The sequence below is a fragment of the Balaenoptera borealis genome (assembly GCF_965194805.1).
Source record: "Balaenoptera borealis genome assembly, chromosome: 11".
Classification (NCBI taxonomy): domain Eukaryota; kingdom Metazoa; phylum Chordata; class Mammalia; order Artiodactyla; family Balaenopteridae; genus Balaenoptera; species Balaenoptera borealis.
In genome coordinates, this window is record NC_138868.1 from 49,565,822 (window position 1) to 49,585,924 (window position 20,103).

Below are 20,103 nucleotides of genomic sequence, written 5' to 3' on the forward strand. Positions count from 1 at the left end.
CCTCAACGCAGATACCTGACTGGAGCTTACCTGGGCTGGGCATCAGAGTGGCCAGCAGACACTGGGGTGTGTGTGGTTGGGCCTGGTTCCCGCTGCTGGAGCTCAGGCAGGCTTGCGTGAGGCTAGTCAGGACCTCCCTGTCCTTCTCGTCTCCCACAGGACCCCCATAGAAAACTGAAGCTGAGGATGAGGTCAGAGCCCCTCAGTTACAGCCCCTCCAGTTTCCACCACCTCCCAAACCAAAGTCGTAGATTATGTCCCCATCTCAGTGCTCCCCTCCCTACCCCTTTCTGGGCTCTCCTGGGGGCTGGTGACTGCATGGGGGACAGGAGGAGTCTCACCAGCCAGCTCCTGCATGGCAGCACTGGGATTGCTCAGGCTGGCCCACAGCTGGTCTTGGATCTGCAGGACCCGGGTCAGCGTCACTTGACTCCTGGGGGTGGAGAGCAGGAAGTAGGGTTTCAAAACCATCTATATGCTGAGGACTTTCACATCTTTCTCTCCAGCCCAAACCTCTCTCCTGAGCTCCAGACCCATGAGGGCTCACTAGTCATCGCCACTTGGCACCACAAATACGACTTCCTTTCAACTGAAATCATCATTTCCTCCCACACCACCCACCCAGTTGTCCAAGGCAGAAATCTGAGAGCCATCCTTGACTCTTCCCTCTTCCTCACCCCATATTTACTCTCTCCCCACTGTGACTACCCTAGTCCTTACCTCCCATACCATGATCTCGTTCCTCAAGACTGCCAGAGCCTCCCAAAACTATTATGCTTGCCTCCAGCCCTGCCCCATCTGGTCCATTCTCCAGGCTGCAGCCAGAGTAATCTTTCCAACAGACAGATGGGATCATGTGTCTTCTACTTAAAACTGTTCAGTGGCTTCCCACTGTCCTCAGGATCCAATCAGGTCCCTTGTGATGGTCTTAAAGGCCCTTTACCACAAGCCTCACCTCTCCCCACTCAACCCCCAGCATGTCCACATCAGCCACACTGAAGTCCTCTCTCCTGCTAAGCTTAGTTCCTTCTGCTCAGAAAGGCCTCATCTCCACCTGATATGCCTCTGCTGTCAGGACTCAGTTCAAAGTGAGATCCCTAAGTCCTTGGAGAAGCCTTCCTTGACTTCCCCCTGCCCTCACATTTTGGAGCTCCCCAGAGATGAATCCCAGCATGTGAAAAATATTCAGTGTTTGCTGAGTGGCTGACAGAGTAGGATGGGTGGGGTCCCTCACCAGCACCCCCTGTGAGCCTGCAGCTTCATTCCGTAGAGCTGCCGGTGTAGCAGGAGGCCATGTAGGAGGAGCAGAGGCAGCACCCTGGTTGGGGGTTGCACACAGAGTCCTTGCTGGACTAGCTCCACACTGTCGACCAAGACATGGCCCAGCTCCAGGGACTGGTCCCAGAAAATAGGCATGGAGTGCTGAGTCAGCACAGCTAGGGAGGAAGGAAAGTGCTGAGTCAGCACAATACAGTTACCTCCCCACTCCAATCTGAGAGCCTAAGTGGGGGAGCTCCTCACCTGGTAAGGAAGCAATAGCCTCTGCAGACACAATAAGCCAAAGATGGAAATCTCTGTGGACAGTGGCCACATTCTCTCTTGCTTGTTGAGCATAAAGCAGTTCTAACTCCAGGTCCGAGACCACTAGGGGTCAGACATGGGGCTGAGATCAATCGCTGGGTAAAGGGTCAGACATAAGCCTAGAGATCAGACTTAAGGCTAGGGGGTTAGGAGTCAGATACAAAGGGGATTAGGGGATCAGCCATGAGATCTGAGTTCAAGCTCAGGCCCAAGTGTAGGATAGGGTCCTAGAAGCCATCTCTAGGCAGCAAACCCACCCTTGGCTCTGGCCAACAGCCCCAGCAAGGGCTGTAGCAGCTCTTTTGGCCAGTGAGGCATCAGATGACAGTTCTCCAGCACCAGCCAGTGCCCGCTGTGCATAGCCTTGCGGAGAATGCTGACCACAACCGAGACCGGGTCCCAGGCTTCAGAGCCCAGAGCTATCACCTTCAGGTGCTTCTGCCCCTGAGGACCAACAGCAAAATGGCAGAGTAACTCAAAGGGATCCCAGGGTGACCCAAGGGACCCAGAGTAATGCCGTAGATGACCTGAAAAGTCCCTGAGTAATCCAGAAGGATCCATGAGAATGCTGGGAGGGGAGACCCACACCCCATCCCAGCCCTAAGAGCCCGGTGGCTCTGTGGCCAAGAGGCTAGGCTCAAACCTGCTCATGTTTGGCAGCCAGTTTCTGGATGACGGTCAGGGGATGCACAGTGGCGGTGGGGTGACCAGGTGGTGGCAACAAAATCAGCGTGGGCTGAGTAGCCTGACTGTGTTCAAAGGGTATGGTGGGAGCACACAGGTTTTCATCCAGGGGCCGGCCCAGGAGGCTGGTGGTGAAGGTTGCCAGGGCACTGGCCAGGCACTCAGGTCGCAGCACACGCCACAGGATCAGCTTCTGGAGGAGGCTGAATGGGTCAGTCCCAGGCCCCGGTGCAGGACCTAGCACTGTGGATGACAGTGACAAGTAAGCCTGCCAAACATTGGAGTGGCCTGCCAGGGATGCACACAGCCCAGCATATGGGGGCAGTACCTCTAACATCTCACATTCGTGCCAGGCTCTCAGCCCTAGCCAGGCCGGTCGAGCCACACCTGGGACTGGTTTTCTGTAGCCTGTGCTGGGAGAGGCTGCCAGTCCAGGCCAGAGGGCCAGCCTCTCCAGCTCTGGTGCCTTCCTTGCCACTTGCAGCAGAGCCAGAGCACCCAAGGCACCCACCAAGGGTACTTGGGTCAGGCCCAGTGTAGCGACAGTACTGCCCAGTAGCTGGAGGGTCAGCTGTCTTTTTAACTGCAGCAGACGGCAGGGTAGTTCTTCCTGTTGATGAATCTCACCTTTCATGCTGTTCAGAGCCCGCTTGGTGGCTGCCAGACAGTTCTCTGGACTCATACGGAAAAGCGGTAGCAGGTTCTGCAGTGAGCTAAGAGCCTTTATAATGGCCATTCCATGCCAGACCACATGCCGATAGGGTGCCCACAATGCCACCTCCTGCATCCTCAGCTCTTCTAACTCCTCGAAATGGGCACGCAGCCGACACAGCTCTGCCTGGGCCCTCACCATGTCTCGCAGGAACTTGGCTGGTTTCTGATGCCCTGGGTTCTGGAGCAGCAGCGTCGTCAGCAGCCGCTCCTGCAAACAGTCGCCTGTTGCGTGGATCCGGCGCTTTCCCACGTAGCTCCCAATCAGCAGCACTCACCTCCACCCCCGTACCTGGGCCCCTGCAAAGCTCATCCCAACCCGCAGACTGGACCCCCCAAGCACCTCAGCAGCCTGCACGGCTTCCCAGGCATCCAGGAATCGGATCCTCAGGTCCTGCCAGTGGCTCTCAAGCTCAGGACGCTCTGTGCACAAGATTTCACGCAGCAGCTGTTCTTCTAGGATTTCCATGTTCATGCCCAGGTCCAGCACATTCAGCCCTTTCAGCAATTCACAGCCTAGCACTTGGAATCACATGGGAGACGCTTAACCTCTTCCCCTTGGCAGAGCCAGGGGTGAGAGGCACAGGGAGCATGGCTCCCTGCTACGGTCCTGAGCCCGCTCTGGGCCAGACTGACTGAGTGAAGCTCAGGCCCTGGTGTTCCCACAAAGCTGTTCTGGCAACTTACCCACTGGGCCTCACCTTTTTCCAAAGAACTGAGGGGAAGGGTCGTGCTCAGATAGAGACAGAAGCCAGGCTGCAACTGGGGTGGGCACAGCTGTTCCCGCTGCAGTAGCCATTGCAGTTCTGGGCACTCTAGGCCCAGCTCCATGTTGGTCAGTAGCACCGGCAGGCCTGCGAGGGGGAGGCAAGGACACCCTACCCACCATGCCAGCACCTGGGCACCCCCATGCACAAAATCTGGCTCCGACTTGCTCCCCTCCGGCTGACAGGATGGCTCCCTCAGGGCTCTTCCACAGAGTTAGTGACCAGGGTAAAGGTGGGAGCTGAGGTTAGACTGGGGTGTTGGAGTCCTGCGGGGCCACAGAGTAGGGGGAGGACACGGGAGACACGCGGGTGGAGGGGACGAGTTCTCACCACCGGCAGCTGCCTCCTGGAGCTGAGGCCCCAGCTCTGGGTCAGCACCCGAGAAGACGCGGAGTTCGGGAGGGGGCGGGGACTGAGTCGCAGTCCCCGCCCCCTCCTCCTGTTCTGTCTCCTCTCCCTCCTGCTGCGCTTCCTCTTCCTTGTTCTTCTCCTCGATTCCCCTTTCTTCTGCCGTCTGCTCTTTTGTCTTATAACACTCATCGCTCTCATCACCTTCGTCTTCCGCGTCCTCCTCTTTAGACTCTTCTCCTTGATTTCTCCTGAAGCCCTTCCCTGTGGCAGAAAGATGAAGAGGAGCTCTTCTCAGGGAGGGACTCAGGCTCCTGGGGAGCGCCGTTCACCCAAGGGCTCCAGCTCATGAAGGAAGTTCTGCGAGAAGACACCTTAGGAAAGTCACTTAAGCTCTCTGTGACGCAATTCCGTCATCTGCAAAATGGGGTTGATAGTAGTGAGTACCTCATAGGGTTACTGTGAAGATGACATGGAACAATGCATAGAAAGCACTCTGCTGGCACCTACCAAGCACTCAGTAAAGGGTAGCTCTCATTATTGCTACTCTAAAATTCCAGGGAGGGGTTCTAGTCACCCCTGAAATCAGCTCCATTTCTGCTTTTCTGTAGGTTGGTTAGAAGAGTCAGTGCATTTCCCTTTTTGCCTAAGCAAAGTCTGTCACTAACAACTACAAGAGTCATCACTAGCATAGAGGCCGTGCCTGGAAGTAACAACTTGTAGGAGAAAAGGCCATAAACTGTGGCAATAGCCACGTCATGGACAGTGCCGTGCACGAAGTGGTTAGCTGACCAGCAGCCGTCTGCAGCCCCCTTCTCCTTTGCCTCCTCTACTGCAGGATCTGGAAAACATAAATACTTATTTTTTTAATTGTCAAGAAATTTAAGAATTTTAAGGATTTTTTAAAATATTAAGTGTTCAAGAAGTGGGCAAGTGGAGGTTGCCAGGTCCACAATTTGGTATGTTCGTTTCCTATTGCTTAACAAGTTACCGCAAACTTAGCTAAAAACAACACCCCATTTATTATCTCTCACCTCAGTAGCTTAGAAGCCTGATCAGGCACTCTGCTCAGAGTTACACTGGGCTAAAATCAAGGCTAGAATCGGGCTTCCCTGGTGGCGCAGTGGTTAAGAATCCGCCTGCCAGTGCAGGGGACACGGGTTCGAGCCCTGGTCCAGGAAGATCCCACATGCCGTGGAGCAACTAAGCCCGTGCGCCACAAGTACTGAGCCTGCGCTCTAGAGCCCACAAGCCACAACTACTGAAGCCCACGCGCCTAGATCCTGTGCTCTGCAACAAGAGAAGCCACCGCAACGAGAAGCCCGCGCACTACAACGAAGAGTAGCCCCCCGCTCGCCGCAACTAGAGAAAGCCCGCGTGCAGCAACAAAGACCCAACTCAGCCAAAAATAAATTAATTAATTAATTTTTTAAAAAAAGACTAAAATCACTGGGGCTGCAGTGCTCATCTTGGACTTGCGTGCTCTTCCAGGCTTACTATTTTGGAGTTTTTTGTTTGTTTTTGTTGTTTTATTGAAGTATTGAAGTATAGCTTATTTACAATGTTGTGATAGTTTCAGGTGTACAGCAGAGTGATTCAGATATATATATATATATGTATATACACATATATACATATATATATTTATTCTTTTTCAGATTCTTTTCCATTATAGGTTATTATAAGATATTGAATATAGTTCCCTGTGCTATACTGTAGGTCCTTGTTGTTTATCTATTTTATATATAGTGGTGTATATCTGTTAATCCCAAACTCCTAATTTATCCTCCCCGCTCCTTCCCCTTTGGTAACCATAACTTTGTTTTCTATGTCTGTATGTCTATTTCTGTTTTGTAAATAAGTTCGTTTGTATATTTTTTTATTGATTCCACATATAAGTGATGTCATATGATATTTGTCTTTCTCTGTCTGACTTGCTTCACTTAGTATGACAATCTCTAGGTCCATCCATGTTGCTGCAAATGGCATTATTTGCGCATGTATATATATATATACACACACACACACACACATCTTCTTTATCTGTCAATGGACACTTAGGTTGCTTCCATGTCTTGTCTATTGTAAATAGTGTGGCTATGCACACTGGGGTGCATATATCTTTTCAACAAGGGATTAATATCCAAAATATACAAACAGCTCATATAGCTCAATATCAAAAAACAAACAAACAGACAAAAAACAGGGACTTCCCTGGTGGCACAGTGGTTAAGAATCTGCCTGCCAATGCAGGGTACATGGGTTCAAGCCCTGGTCCAGGAAGATCCCACATGCCGTGGAGCAACTAAGCCCGTGCGCCACAAGTACCGAGCCTGCGCTCTAGATCCCACAAGCCACAACTACTGAAGCCTGCGTGCCTAGATCCTGTGCTCTGCAACAAGAGAAGCCACTGCAACGAGAAGCCCACGCACTACAACGAAGAGTAGCCCCTGCTCGCCGCAGCTAGAGAAAGCCCGCATGCAGCAACGAAGACCCAGCTCAGCCAAAAATAAATAAATTAATTTTTTTTAAAAAAGGCTAAAATCACTGGGGCTGCAGTGCTCATCTGGGACTTGCGTGCTCTTCCAGGCTTACTATTTTGGAGTTTTTTGTTTGTTTTTGTTGTTTTATTGAAGTATAGCTTATTTACAATGTTGTGATAGTTTCAGGTGTAGAGCAAAGTGATTCAGATATATATATACACATATATACTTATATATTTATTTATTCTTTTTCAGATTCTTTTCCATTATAGGTTATTATAAGATATTGAATATAGTTCCCTGTGCTATACTGTAGGTCCTTGTTGTTTATCTATTTTATATATAGTGGTGTGTATCTGTTAGTCCCAAACTCCTAATTTATACTCCCCACTCCTTCCCCTTTGGTAACCATAACTTTGTTTTCTATGTCTGTATGTCTATTTCTGTTTTGTAAATAAGTTTGTTTGTATTTTTTTTATTGATTTCACATATAAGTGATGTCATATGATATTTGTCTTTCTCTGTCTGACTTGCTTCACTTAGTATGATAATCTCTAGGTCCATCCATGTTGCTGCAAATGGCATTATTTGTGCATGTATATATATATATACACACACACACACACCACATCTTCTTTATCTGTTGATGGACATTTAGGTTGCTTCCATGTCTTGTCTATTGTAAATAGTGTGGCTATGCACACTGGGGTGCATATATCTTTTCAACAAGGGATTAATATCCAAAACATACAAACAGCTCATATAGCTCAATATATATATATTATATATTATTATATATTATATATAATATATATATTATATATTTATTATATATAATATATATATTATATATATAATAATAATATATAATATATATAATATATCTTTTCAACAAGGGATTAATATCCAAAACATACAAACAGCTCATATAGCTCAATATATATATATTATATATATATATATATTATATATATAATAATATATATATCAAAAAACAAACAAACAAACAAAAAACAGGGACTTCCCTGGTGGCGCAGTGGTTAAGAATCTGCCTGCCAATGCAGGGGACACGGGTTCGAGCCCTGGTCCAGGAAGATCCCACATGCCGTGGAGCAACTAAGCCCACGCGCCACAGCTACTGAGCCTGCACTCTAGAGCCCGTGAGCCACAACTACTGAGCCCGTGTGCCACAACTACTGAAGCCTGCCCGCCTAGAACCCTTGCTCTGCAACAAGAGAAGCCACCGCAATGAGAAGCCCGTGCACTGCAACGAAGAGTAACCCTGCTTGCCGCAAACAGAGAAAGCCTGCGCACCGCAACTAGAGAAAGCCTGCACGCAGCAACGAAGACTCAAAGCAGCCAAAACAAAAACCCAACCCAATCAAAAAATGGGCATTTTAAGGTCAATTGATTAACAACCTTAATTACATCTGCAAAGTCTCTCTTGCCATGTAACATAATTATGGAGTAACATCAGAGGACAAAGGTGATGGGGGCCAAATTCTGCCTAGTGCATTTTGCTGTTGAGATTTCTGGAAGATCTTTTGTTTTTCTGATGAAGGGGACGGAATTGGCTAGGAGAAACTCTGGCACGATGCTTGGAGAGAGAGCAGCATTTGATAGCAAATATGGTGGCTTAAAACAACAGAAACTTATTCTCTCAGATTTCTGGAGGCCAGAAATCCAAAATCAAGGCGTTGGCAAGGCTGTACTTCTTCGGAAGGCTTTAAGGAAGACTCCTTTCTTGCCTCCTCCAGCTTCTGGTGGTTCTAGGAGTTCCTTGGCTCATGGCTACGTAATTCCACTAGCTCTCCATCTTCACACGGCCTTCCTCTGTGTACCTATGCCTTCTCTTCTGTCTCTTATAAGGACACTTGTCATTGGACTTAGGCCAACCCTTGGAAATCTAGGATGGTCTCATTACAAGACCCTGAACTTAATTACATCTGCAAAGACTCTTTTTCCAAAAAAAGGTCACATTCATAGGTTCTGGAGGTTAGGATGTGGATATATCTTTTGGGTGTACACCATTCAACCCACTACAATGTGATAAATGAACATACCAAGGATCATAGGTCAGAAAGGTAGAAGATTCTGGGTGCTTGAAGTCAACACTGAAGCCCTGTACCTGTTTATCCCAGTCCATCTTATAATGTGAGATGAATAAATCCCATGGTGAGTTGGATTTTTGTTACTGGTAGTGAGAGCATTCCTAACTGATAGAGCACACTGGGGAGTAAGGGCAAATGAGGATTTTTCTTTTCCCTACTGGGAAGGTAGTTAGGCTATGTGTTGGGTAAGAAGTTAGCTTATCTCATGGGACTTGGACCATGTGCTCACTGAACTTTAGTGGATTTAGTAGAAAATACTGGAGCATGCTGGCTACTTCTCTACTTAGATGAGAGAAACAACCTCCAGAAAAAACTTTCAGGGAATTCCTTTCTTCTCATATCAAGAAATTTCAGATCACACATGATCAGATACTCATGCAACTTGCTGATTTATAAAAAATGATTTTGTATATCATGTCACATGGAATAGGAAATTATGGGCTATTGGAGGAGCCTGGAAAATCAGGGAAGCCTCCAGGTTCATCCGAAGCACTTCTCTCTATGCATTCCCTGCTTGACAAGAAATAGTCTCCCTCCCCCTTTTGATTTGCATACAGCCCAAATAGGGGCTCCATTCCATGGCCAGTTAGCCTAAGCTCACTACTCAGACTATTTTCTTACTACAGCTCTGAGGTGAAGGCCAAGGTTTAGATGGATGACAGTTACACTAAGGCTTAGTGGAATTTGTGGAGCCCCCAGAACCAATATTAAGAGACAGAAGCCAGAAGCTGGGGTTTAAATTCAATAATGAGAATGTATCAATATTTCTGGCATCTGTTAATAGCTAATAGAGTCCTTACAAATGAAATCTGCAGGAAAAAAGATGAGAGATTTTAAGGGATTAGCCGGAAAATCTCCCATCTGGTAACAAGTGATCTGTGTTTGCTTAATTTTAAGGCAAATCCTAAGCCCCCATACCCATTCCAATAGGAAGCGGACATTTATGGCATAACGGCTATGAACAGGGGACTTTTGCCCAACTTTCCTCTCACAGGTAGCCCTGGGGACAATGGGCAAGGAAAATTATGCTATTCATCAGAACTCAGGGCAGCTGAACTGGCTGTCCAAGAACTCACTCCAGTGAGTTCCATCAGCCAGTGAAATGATGCTAATCATTTGTCTTACTATATCTGTCTAGCATTGTACAGTACATGCTAGAGACCAATATACAGCGTGCACTTCTTACCCTTTCCAAGTTTCTAAACAGAAGTTTATTATAGTTATCTTGATTTGATTTTGCTTCACTTTGCATATCAGGTGTATTGGTATGGTGAGATTCAGCGTGTCATGTAGCATAGGTTACAGAATCATGAAGAGCCACATCCAGATCTGATCAAGAGCAACAAACATCATTCAGAGTTTCGGCACTCAGAATTGGGTATAGCAGCTAGATGTTTCTTTCAGGGTGTCTCTTATTAGAGAGGGGGTAAACTAATTTATAGATACACATGTGATAGCTGTATAATGGACGTTTTTGTAATGGTGTATGGGAACAACAGAGAGACAGAAAGTTGTGCTGGACAGCCAAGGGATGGACGGTAATAATGATAGCAGTAATATATTGGTAGTAATAATGACTAATGTTTTTGAGAACTTATTATATATTAGGCACTGTGTTAGAACTCTTTCTTCATGAATTATCTTAATACTCACAACAATTTATGAGATGGGTATAATTAAGACCCTCATTTTATTGGCAAATAAACTTGGGCTTAGAGAGGTTAAATACCTTGCCTGGGTCACACAGCTAACAAAGGACAGATATTTGACCCAGATAGTCTGCTTATAGAGCCCCTGTTACAGACAAATTTATTATACACCTTCTATTCTAGATGTCTATTGCTCTTACCAGTACAACCCTCAACCCCTTCTTCTGGGAAATAAACACTCTCCCTTCCCCTAGGAAATGCTCCTTCTGATGCTCTACCCAGATGGGTCCCTGATCCAAGCAGGACCAATAGAAATATTTCCCCAGAATTCCTGAACATGGGATAAATTTGGGTAAAGCTCTGAGCTGTAGTTCAAGTTTCTAATAGTGCTGAGCAGATCAGGATGCGGAAGATCATGGTCAGCCACGTAGATTCAGAATCATTGCAATATGGGCCCAAAAATGTAAATGTGACCTAATTTATTCATACCATGTTGGCTGGGGACTTCCCTGGTGGTCCAGTGGGTAAGACTCCGTGCTCCCAATGCAGGGGGCCCGGGTTCGATCCCTGGTCAGGGGACTAGACCCCGCATGCATGCTGCAGCTAAGAGTCTGCGTGCTGCAACTAAAAGATCCTGCATGCCGCAACTAAAGATCCCGCGTGCCGCAACCAAGACCCGGCAGAGCCAAAATAAATAAATAAATATTTTTAAAAAATATCATGTTGGCTAATGAAATCTGGGATACCCTGGCCATAAAAATTTAGTGTCTTCATTATGAAAGGGAAGAGCACATGTGGCTGAGAGTGTTGGGCAGCTCAGACACCCAAGATGCACTGGGTTTACTATCCCTGGCTTTACCTCTGCCTTTGGTGGGACCTGTGGCCAAGCATCCAGCCTCTTCTAGAGGCAGTGGGTTCAGCCAGATGAGGGCCTGGTTGCTGGGGTCAAGCAGCAGGGGCCAACGGCAACTGAAGTAGTGAGTGTGACTTCGCAGAAGCAGGCCTGCCAGGCGGGCTGACTTTGCCTTGGGCTTCAGGTCTCGGTCCCAATGTAACTGTTCAGATTCAGAGCTCAGCAAGGCCAGAAGGCTGAAGGGAGAGCGTGTGGAGAGCAGGGGTTTCTTTGGTGGCGTGATGACAGATTTCTGCATCTGCTTCAGTGCCTGTGCCACGTCATCTGGGCCCAGCGGCTCCTGACAGCCCCTACAGAGAGCCAGCCACTTGTCAAGTAGCTCCTGGCGCCGCATTGGTGGGAAGGGACCCAGGTAGCTGATGGCAGCTGAACACAAGACAGCATCGCCGAACACAGTCGTGCAGTGCCCCTTCAACTTCTGGTGTGGAAGGGAAGACCAGAGGGTGTGTAGGCCAGCGGGGAGGGTAGAGGCAGAGGGTCTGGCAGAGAGGGAGCAAGGCAGGGTGTGGAGGAAAGCGTGGCAAGGAGGGCAGAGTGGGACAGAAGAAGGCAGTGAGGGCACGGGGAGGAGCAGAGGAGTGGGACTGTGGTGCCGAAATGGACTTTAGGGGGCAGCCTAGGAGGGGCTGGTTACCTGGAGCTCTGTAGTCCAGGAATGCATGGGCGTGAGCAGTGCAGCCTTGATGGGCCACTTGTGATGATGGCCACACTGTGCCTGACCGAGTTTCTCTGCCACATGCTTGTGGGAAGCCTGGGCATCTTCCAGCTTCTTGGACAGGGCCAAACTGTACGCTAGGATCTCCTGGGCCTGGAACTGGTACTGGCCCAGGCGGGCCTGCTCCCGAGCCAGTGTCGCCTCCACCTGCCGCAACAGCAGGCCCGTGGGCAGTCCTCGGCGCCGTGCCAGCCCGTAGCACAGAACGGCCCAGAGCCAGGCTGCCAGCCTTGCTGCAGGTGTGCTCACTACCCGCAAGGCTGCATCGCTCATGCCTGGAGCCTTCAGAGCTAGGTTTAACTTTATCATCTCTGAGTCTGTCATCTTCTCCTTGGGGAAGAACACCAGCTCCTGGGAGAGTGTGTGTTAAGAAGGGTGGGGGAAGACATAGGTGCTCTGAACCTTGCCCCACAGCCTTGCCAAGTCTCCCCTCCATGCCTCCACTCTCCTCCTCCATTGCGCCCCACATTCCCTACCTGATAAAAATCCTCAGTGCATAGCAGCTGCTTGGCACTGGCCCAGCCTGTTTCGCGGTGGAAGAGGTCACACAGAGCATCGGTCACCTGGACCACAGATTCTGGTGGCGCTCGATAGCTCCGTATCTCCTCAAAGTCAGCCACCTGCAGCTGGCTCAGGGGCCCCAGAAATGCCTTGCCCATCTGAATGAGGAGAGATGGGCTCTTGAAGTGAGCTCCCAGAATGTCCTCTTTCTTCAGTGTATTTCCAGGAGGGATCATCTTCTCCTAGGGTCCCCTAAGGGACCATACCCCAAGCCATCTTATTACCTTTCCCCCTCCCCCAGGAGACTTCATGAGAAGTCAACCCATCCTCTCCTCTGGGCCTCCTGTGAGGGGTTGTCCTCTTCCAAGAGAGGAGCAGTGCCGGGCAGGCAGCAGGAAGAGCCCACCTGCTCCAGGAAAGCCTCATGCTGAGCCCGCAGGGCATCCCGCTGCTTGCTCAGGTTCTCAATGAGGTTCTCCTGCTGCCGACACTCTGCCAGCTGCCGCTTGTGCAGAAGCTTGTTTTGGTCTAGCTGATGATGCAGTCTGCCGAGGCTCTGTGAACAGAGTTCAGGCCCTGTAGCTCTAGATCCCGGGCCAGGTGGGACTACCCCAAGGGAAGACCCCATGGGCTTGGACTCAGGCGTACTCCTCACTCGATAGTCAGGGTGACCAAGTTGAACCTCAGATAGGCCACAGATACATGCTGAGCTCTGAAAGTGTCATTTTCTTATGTGTGAGTTATACATCTAGTAATGCAGCCCCGAGTGGGTGGGTGCTTCTCCTGACCTACCATATAGGCCCAGGAAGTCTGAGTCCAAAGCCTGCACACTAACCATTGGGCTACACTCTTACTTGACCCATTAGTGGCATTTGCCACAGAGGACAGCTCCCCCCTCTTGAACATTCTCCTCCTTTGACTTTCATGAGCCCATGTTCTTCTTTGGCTTTCTCCAGCTTCTGTGGCTGCTCTTTCTCAGTCTCTTCCTCTGCCATCCCTTAAATATTTCTCAGAAATTTTTTCAGGGCCGCCTTCTCTTCTCAGCCTACACTTCTGGGCACCCTCCTTAATCTCATGGCTCTGATTACCACTTATACCTTAACAACTTCCAAATCTTCATATCTAGCCAGATTCTTTCCCAAGACCCACACCCCCGTATCCATCCACTTAGTGGGAATCTCCTCTTCGGTGTCTCACAGGCCCCTCAGACTCCACGTGTCCAGAAGTGAACGTATTAGCTATGCCTCCTCAGATCTCTTGCAATCTTACTCATCTCTTCATGTGTTCTTTTCTCAGAGAACTGTGGCAAAATACATCAAAGTTTCCCAAGGAAGAAACCTAATTGTTACCCTGACTCCATCTCTTCTAGTCCCCCAAACCCAACCCATCTTCAAGGCCTTTTGGTTCCACCTCCTAAACGTCTCTCATATCTACTCCCATCCCCAACACCATCATTCACGCCCATGCTCTCTCACTCCTGACCTTCTGCACTGGCTTCCTAACTCCTACTCCCCATCCTCTAACTGGCTTTTCATGCTGCAGCCTAATTGGTTTTCTCAAAGCCAAATATCGTATCATCATGTCCCTTAACACTTGCCACTTTTTTCATTTGGTTTACAATGCCTCCATGACCAGGAGGCCTCTACTCATCTTTCCAACCTCATTTCCTTTTCCTCTCCCAGAACTCTGCTCTCCAGCCATTCCTGACTTTCAGCTCCTCCAAGGTGGCACACATCCTCTTGCCTCTGGGCCTTTGCACCTGCTGTTACTTCAGCCTGTGACACTCTTCCCAAACCCTTTTATACGTAATCTTACCTAACCTTCAGGTATCACCCTTGATACTTCATTCATTTATTTACATATTTAAGGAATGCTTTTGAACACCTGCCGTGTTCTACACGTGCCTCTGTGCTACATACTGTGTGGCACTGTGCTTTCTCTAGAAAGTCTTTCTTGATACTTCAGAGCACCCTGGACTTGTTCTGTCATAACACACTGTTTTGTAATCTCCTGCATGAGCCTATATCTTCCAGTAAACTAGGCACCACGAAGTCAAGGGCAGTGTCTTATCTTTCTTATTAGGAGGCAGTCTAATACATGATAACATTTATTGGGCTCTTGCTATGTGCCAGCACTTTGAAGTGCTTTACATGTAAGGTCTCATTTAATTCTCATCCTAACCTCTCTGGATCTGAGTTTTCTCATCTGTAAAACGGAAGAAAGGATGGCCTCCTTAGAAAAGTTGAGGCGAAAATTCTATCTATCTATCTAGATGTAAGCATAGATGTAGACATGGACAAAAATATTAATGAGTGCTCGGACAAAAAATATGGAGTTCAATTAATTTTTGTTGAGTACAGTAATAAATAAATGAACCAACTGAATATGAGAGGGAAAAGAGATGGAGGGGTCCAGAATGACTCCGGGGATTTAGCTTAAATGACTAAGTGGATGGTGGTGCCATTTCCTGAGGTAGACAACATTGAAAGAAGTACACACCATTATGGCTGTTGAGTGAATGCCCCTGAGACTATGAAAATCTCATATCCAGATTTTGGGGTTCTTATGTTGTGCTGATGTAACTGACCCAGGGATCAAAGAATAATAACACCCCTAAGCCATATCAACAATTCCTGGTGTTATCCATTTTGGGAAAACGTAAGGCCCAAGACAAGAAACTGAAATTTGGAAAACATGGGAAAGAGGACTCCTGTCCATCTATGAACTTCTCAATTTTTTGCATCTCAACTGAGTCTTCATGTTTAATCTAAGCTAGTGACCCTCTGTGGCTGATGGTAGGCGGGCACCAGTACTATGAGGACTGCACAGAACACATGTGGAGTAGATACATGTACTTAGACACAATGTAAGCCATGCCCCTGGAGTTGTGCAACACTGGATGACAGCCCTGAGGGCACCCATCAGAAGAGGCGGGTTAGGCATTGGGAGCTGGAAGCCCTGAAAGCCCAGTAGAAAGTAACTCAGATTATCTGCTCATAAATTGATCACTAGTTTACTTCACTGTAGTTATCTCTGAACCTTCATCAAAAAGTCTTGTGTCTGGGCTTCCCTGGTGGTGCAGTGGTTGAGAGTCTGCCTGCCAATGGAGGGGACACGGGTTCGAGCCCTGGTCTGGGAAGATCCCACATGCCGCAGAGCAGCTAAGCCCGTGTGCCACAACTACTGAGCCTGCGCGTCTGGAGCCTGTGCTCCGCAACAAGAGAGGCCCGCGCACCGCGATGAAGAGTGGCCCCCACTTGCCACAACTAGAGAAAGCCCTCGCACAGAAACGAAGACCCAACACAGCCATAAATAAAAATAAATAAATAAATAAATAATTAAAAAAAAAAAGTCTTGTGTAGCAGGAAGGAAAAAAAATGCAATTTCAGAATTCCTCTTATTAAAAACAAAACAAAAGAAAAAAGTGTCTTTATTTTAGAAAAACACTATTAACTAAGAGTGTTTGACTATAGAAGGTGTGATGCCCCCACTGCTACCAGTTTTAGCTAGATATGAGCGGTTTGTTTATTCAAAGAAGAAATTGCTCTGTATAAGAAAGCAACAGGATTTAGGGTTTGGACTAGAAAGAAAAACCTCTTATTACATGAGCACTGTATTTGGGGAGCTCTAAAGGAAAAGTGGGGTGGCTGAATAGCATTGCGGAACAGTATTGTGGAGATGGGAGGAGGAGAGAAAAGTCCGTCACTAGCAAATGCCCTGTAGAGGAAGGTGACAGAGAAAAATTCAGGACACTGAGCTCTAGTATGCCATTTAATCTATTTCTGGTTCTGTTCTAGAATGTAAATGGCCCCCACAGCCATCTCCCATCCGCTGTATATAACAGTGTATATTTTTATATATACAGTGTATATATTTGTGTATTTGGTGCTTTTGTGGAAGGAAGCCGTGCAGGGACAAAGCAGCATGGGAAGAGAGGACAGCTACAGGAGGTGTGCCAACCAGCAGTGATAGAGAATCCAGGAGAAGAGGATTACAATGAGAGGGGACCATGAGGATGTAATCCTGCCCCATCCCCAGTGGGGATCTCTGGAGAGCTTGGGGAGCATACTGAAATTCACACAGTCAAGGTACTAGGGACAACCAGAAGCAGACACTTGGGTTTCATGTGTTTAGAGGAACCAGCCCGATCTCAGCTGCGCCATGGGGAACTTTGAGCCTGAGCTCTAAAGGAGGAGGTGGCAGGAATTAGATCCCCTGGGGAAAGGGGGACTCTCAGGAGACAAGAACAAAGGTTCCGTCTGTATGGTTCCTCCAAAGTCCCCGTTTGGGCTCCTGCTTTGACCCTACTGTGCACGCCTCAAAATCCTCTCCCCTTTACCTTGCGGGAGTCTTTCAGCTGCTGCTCCAAGCTGACGACCAGGTTGGCATGGGCACTGTGCTGCTCAGTCAGCATCCTCAGGTTTCCCAGGGCATCCTGGATCCTGAAGACACGGTGTGCCAGTGAGTGGACCCAAGGGAGCAGAAGGAGGTACAGGGGAGGGAATGGGGCCACTCACCGCTGGGCCTTGTTCTTAATCTGCAGGGTCATCTGTTGCTGCAGCAGCACGAAGTTGTCCAGGAAGTCCAGGAAGGCCTTGGGGGTGACGAGAGGCAATTCCGGGCACAGGTGCCCGTGGTAGCTGGCAGCCGAAAGGTGGATGAGAGCCATGGATTTGGCCACACTGGGAATTGAGGCCTGAAGGTCTGGGCACTTCAAGAAGTCTGCAATAGGCATGGCTTTAGCCTGGACTTGTGAGTTCGTAGGGGAAGAAATGACAGAGACCCTCTCCTGGCTCAGGAAGGAGGGCAGAAGAGGTGAAGGGGGCTCAACTAGGTTCTAGAGAGAGAGACTGACCTAATTAATAATCCTCTTTAGAACCTGGTCAAGATGAGTGGCAAGGACAGGTAAAAAGGGCTCACCGTCATCAAGGGGTGGGCTCTGAGCACCCTCCAGATGGTGCTGGGCCACACTGACCAGGGAATCTTGGTCCCAGGGTTCATAGCAGTCAGTGCTGGCGATGGCCAGTTGAAGGAGCCTCAGGAAAAGGGTGGAGGGCAGCTGTTTGTGGGCCTGGTCATCTCCGATCAGGATGAACATGTGCAGGTGGCTGCACACCTGCTGGTAGAACCTGTGGGGCAGGAGCTCAGATACCATCCTCCGCTTTATCCCTGTTTGCCCATCTAGGTCCCCATCCCAACCTGACGCCTCAGCCCTGCTCTCCTGTGCCCTCACAGTAGCCCTTCGGTTTTGTGGGGGGTTTTGGCCTTTGGCCAGGGTGGGGCAAGAGCAGAGCAGCCCCTACCTTGGGGTTCTTGGCCTCACCTCTGCAGCAGCATTTCCTTCTTGACGTTCTGCTTGACACTAAGGTTGTCCCTGGGGAGATGTTCTTCAATGTTGTCCAGATCTGCCTCTGTGTACTGGTCAGGGAACCTGCCTGAGGTTGCCAGGGCCAGCAGGTGATGAAGGGTAGTGAGATTCACACCCTTGGGCACCAGCAGGGCCACTGGCTGGCCTAACATGCCAGCATGCCAGCTGGCATCCCGTAGACACTGGAGAATGGCCTCCTCTGATCCACGTGGCAGATGGAAGAGGCGGGCCTGACAAATGCTAGCAGCCAGAGTGACGGCAGTACGGCGCCCAGTCCCCTGAGCCCCCGAGAGCAGGAGGCCATGCTGCCTGGGCCTGGCTAGCACCCGGACCAGGCGGGCCACGTGCTGGGCCATCGAGCGGCACCGGGCCAGGTGGGGGCTCAGCTTCAGCTGCGCAGCTGATGCGGCCAGCTGCTCCTCCAGGCTCACCCACTGCCGTTCCAGGTACAAGTTGGAGCTCTCCGAGTTGGACCGTAGTATCAGTTCCTGACTGAAGACCAGGTCTGAGGGCTTTTCCTGGGGACAGAGCAGTAGCACTGGGAACAACAGGGGGGAGGTCACGTCTGCCTGGGTTGTCTTCTGCCACCAGTTCTTGGATCTGTTATTCAGCTGGAGTTTGTAGCTGGAGGTCCCTGTGCCTTCCTCCTGGCTTATCTTCTGACTTAAGCTCCCTGTGGTCGCCCTCTTTACTGGTGCTCTGGATGGTGCTGAATCATTGGACAGTGAGCCTGTGGCCTGAAGGCCGCACGGGTCCTCCTCCTCCTCGGTCTCACCGCCGCTGTTGCTCAAGTCCTCCCACTGGGCCAGCTCCCCTTCGGATTCCACTTCAGGCACCCTCTCTTCCTCCTCCTCCTCCTCGTAGCCCTTGCCCAAGCTCTGGGGCGCTGGCCCACAGCAGAAAACATTCTGAGCTACCTCTAGGAGCAGGTTGGCACAGAAGGAGCGTTCCCTGGGGCTGTCCAGCCGGTCACAAAAGGTTCTCTGTGCCTCATGCAACCAAAGACGCACTATGTTGCGCGTGGCCATCATGACTGCCAGGCGGGTGCCACGTAAGCCGGACACCCAGCGCAGGTGCTCCTGGTGGTTGGGACAATCCACAAAACCCCGGGAGCCCACCCTGATGGGCAGCAGCTGCAGGCTGCCCAGCAGCTGGCTCACAGAGTGCAGGGAGAAGCGGTAGTGTGGGCGGAGGGGTGAGGGCAGAAAGCAGTTGCCCACCGCCTCCCAGGCCTCCACTGAGGCCCGGACCAGGGCTCTTGCTAGAACGCTCTCCCGCTCCACAGAGGGGAAGCTCTCGAGCCAGGCCTGGATGCTGGGCACGTGCCTGCTCAGCAGCGTGGCCGGGGTCACGCTGCCCAGGGCCAGCACGGTGAAGAGCCGAGAGAGGCGTGGGCACAGCGGGAGCTCGCAGAAGCCTGGCACTGTGGCCGTGGCGAGGAAGTTGACTATAGGCTGCAGCGTCTGCACCTCCAAGGTGCTGTGGGCATACACGGTGCCGTCTATGGCCTGGCGCAGAGTCTCCAACACTGGCTGACAGCTCTTCTCTGGGTCTGTGGGCCGTGAAGAACAACAGAGAGAACAGGCGTAAGTCCGCATGACAGTGTCACCCCACTCCTCCTCTCCCTGCCTCACTGGGTCTGCTCCTGGCACACACGGGGTTCTAAGGAATTTTATGCATCTGGTGTGTTGGGACTTGGTCATGTCTGAGTAAGTTCTTCTCTCTCCCTCGCACTCTCCTTAGGAGTGAGTGATTTTTTCCCCTCTTCTGCCCCAAATCCTACCTCTAAGACCAATTGCATATTCCTTAACTGAAGGTTAATGAGTTGGGAAGGTTTGGAAACTGAGACTGATGGAAACATGATCTGACCACAATAGAGGGAAAAGTGCAATCATCACAGTCAAACATAGTTGAGTTATATCTCATGCACACTTTTATAAAGTCAACTTTATTAAGAAATTATTTATATAAAATAAAATGTACATATTTTAAATAGTTCAATGAGTTTTGACAAATGTGTATGCCTGTGTAACCACCACCCCAATGATACTTAGGACACTTTCATTGCCCCAGAAAGTTCCCTCATGCCCCATCACAGTCAATCCCCATCACACTGTCCCAGGAATTTCTATCTGATCTGATTTCTATCACTATGGATTAGCTTTGCCTGTTCTAGAACTTCATATAAGGGAATCATACAGTATGTAGTTTACCGTGTCTGGCTTCTTTCACTCAGCGTGATTTTGAGATTCATCCGTGTTTGGCGTGTAGC

At 49.5% G+C, this 20,103-nt stretch overlaps 1 protein-coding gene across 1 annotated transcript in view; it reads right to left on the minus strand.

Annotated features, from left to right (window-relative positions):
- The window catches only part of DNHD1 (dynein heavy chain domain 1), an 86,475-nt gene that overhangs the window by 1,553 nt on the left and 64,819 nt on the right, over nucleotides 1-20,103 (minus strand). Inside the window, exons 28-44 of the mRNA XM_082343922.1 lie at nucleotides 17,787-19,383; nucleotides 17,384-17,592; nucleotides 16,981-17,185; nucleotides 16,803-16,905; nucleotides 12,870-13,019; nucleotides 12,439-12,621; nucleotides 11,882-12,313; nucleotides 11,194-11,665; nucleotides 4,074-4,355; nucleotides 3,678-3,830; nucleotides 3,320-3,498; nucleotides 2,225-3,187; nucleotides 1,839-2,181; nucleotides 1,522-1,644; nucleotides 1,235-1,436; nucleotides 342-433; nucleotides 31-180 (exon numbers count right to left, since the gene is read on the minus strand). Coding sequence (XP_082200048.1) covers nucleotides 31-180; nucleotides 342-433; nucleotides 1,235-1,436; nucleotides 1,522-1,644; nucleotides 1,839-2,181; nucleotides 2,225-3,187; nucleotides 3,320-3,498; nucleotides 3,678-3,830; nucleotides 4,074-4,355; nucleotides 11,194-11,665; nucleotides 11,882-12,313; nucleotides 12,439-12,621; nucleotides 12,870-13,019; nucleotides 16,803-16,905; nucleotides 16,981-17,185; nucleotides 17,384-17,592; nucleotides 17,787-19,383 — 5,838 coding nt within the window. The remainder of the gene's footprint in view (nucleotides 1-30; nucleotides 181-341; nucleotides 434-1,234; nucleotides 1,437-1,521; nucleotides 1,645-1,838; nucleotides 2,182-2,224; nucleotides 3,188-3,319; nucleotides 3,499-3,677; nucleotides 3,831-4,073; nucleotides 4,356-11,193; nucleotides 11,666-11,881; nucleotides 12,314-12,438; nucleotides 12,622-12,869; nucleotides 13,020-16,802; nucleotides 16,906-16,980; nucleotides 17,186-17,383; nucleotides 17,593-17,786; nucleotides 19,384-20,103) is intronic.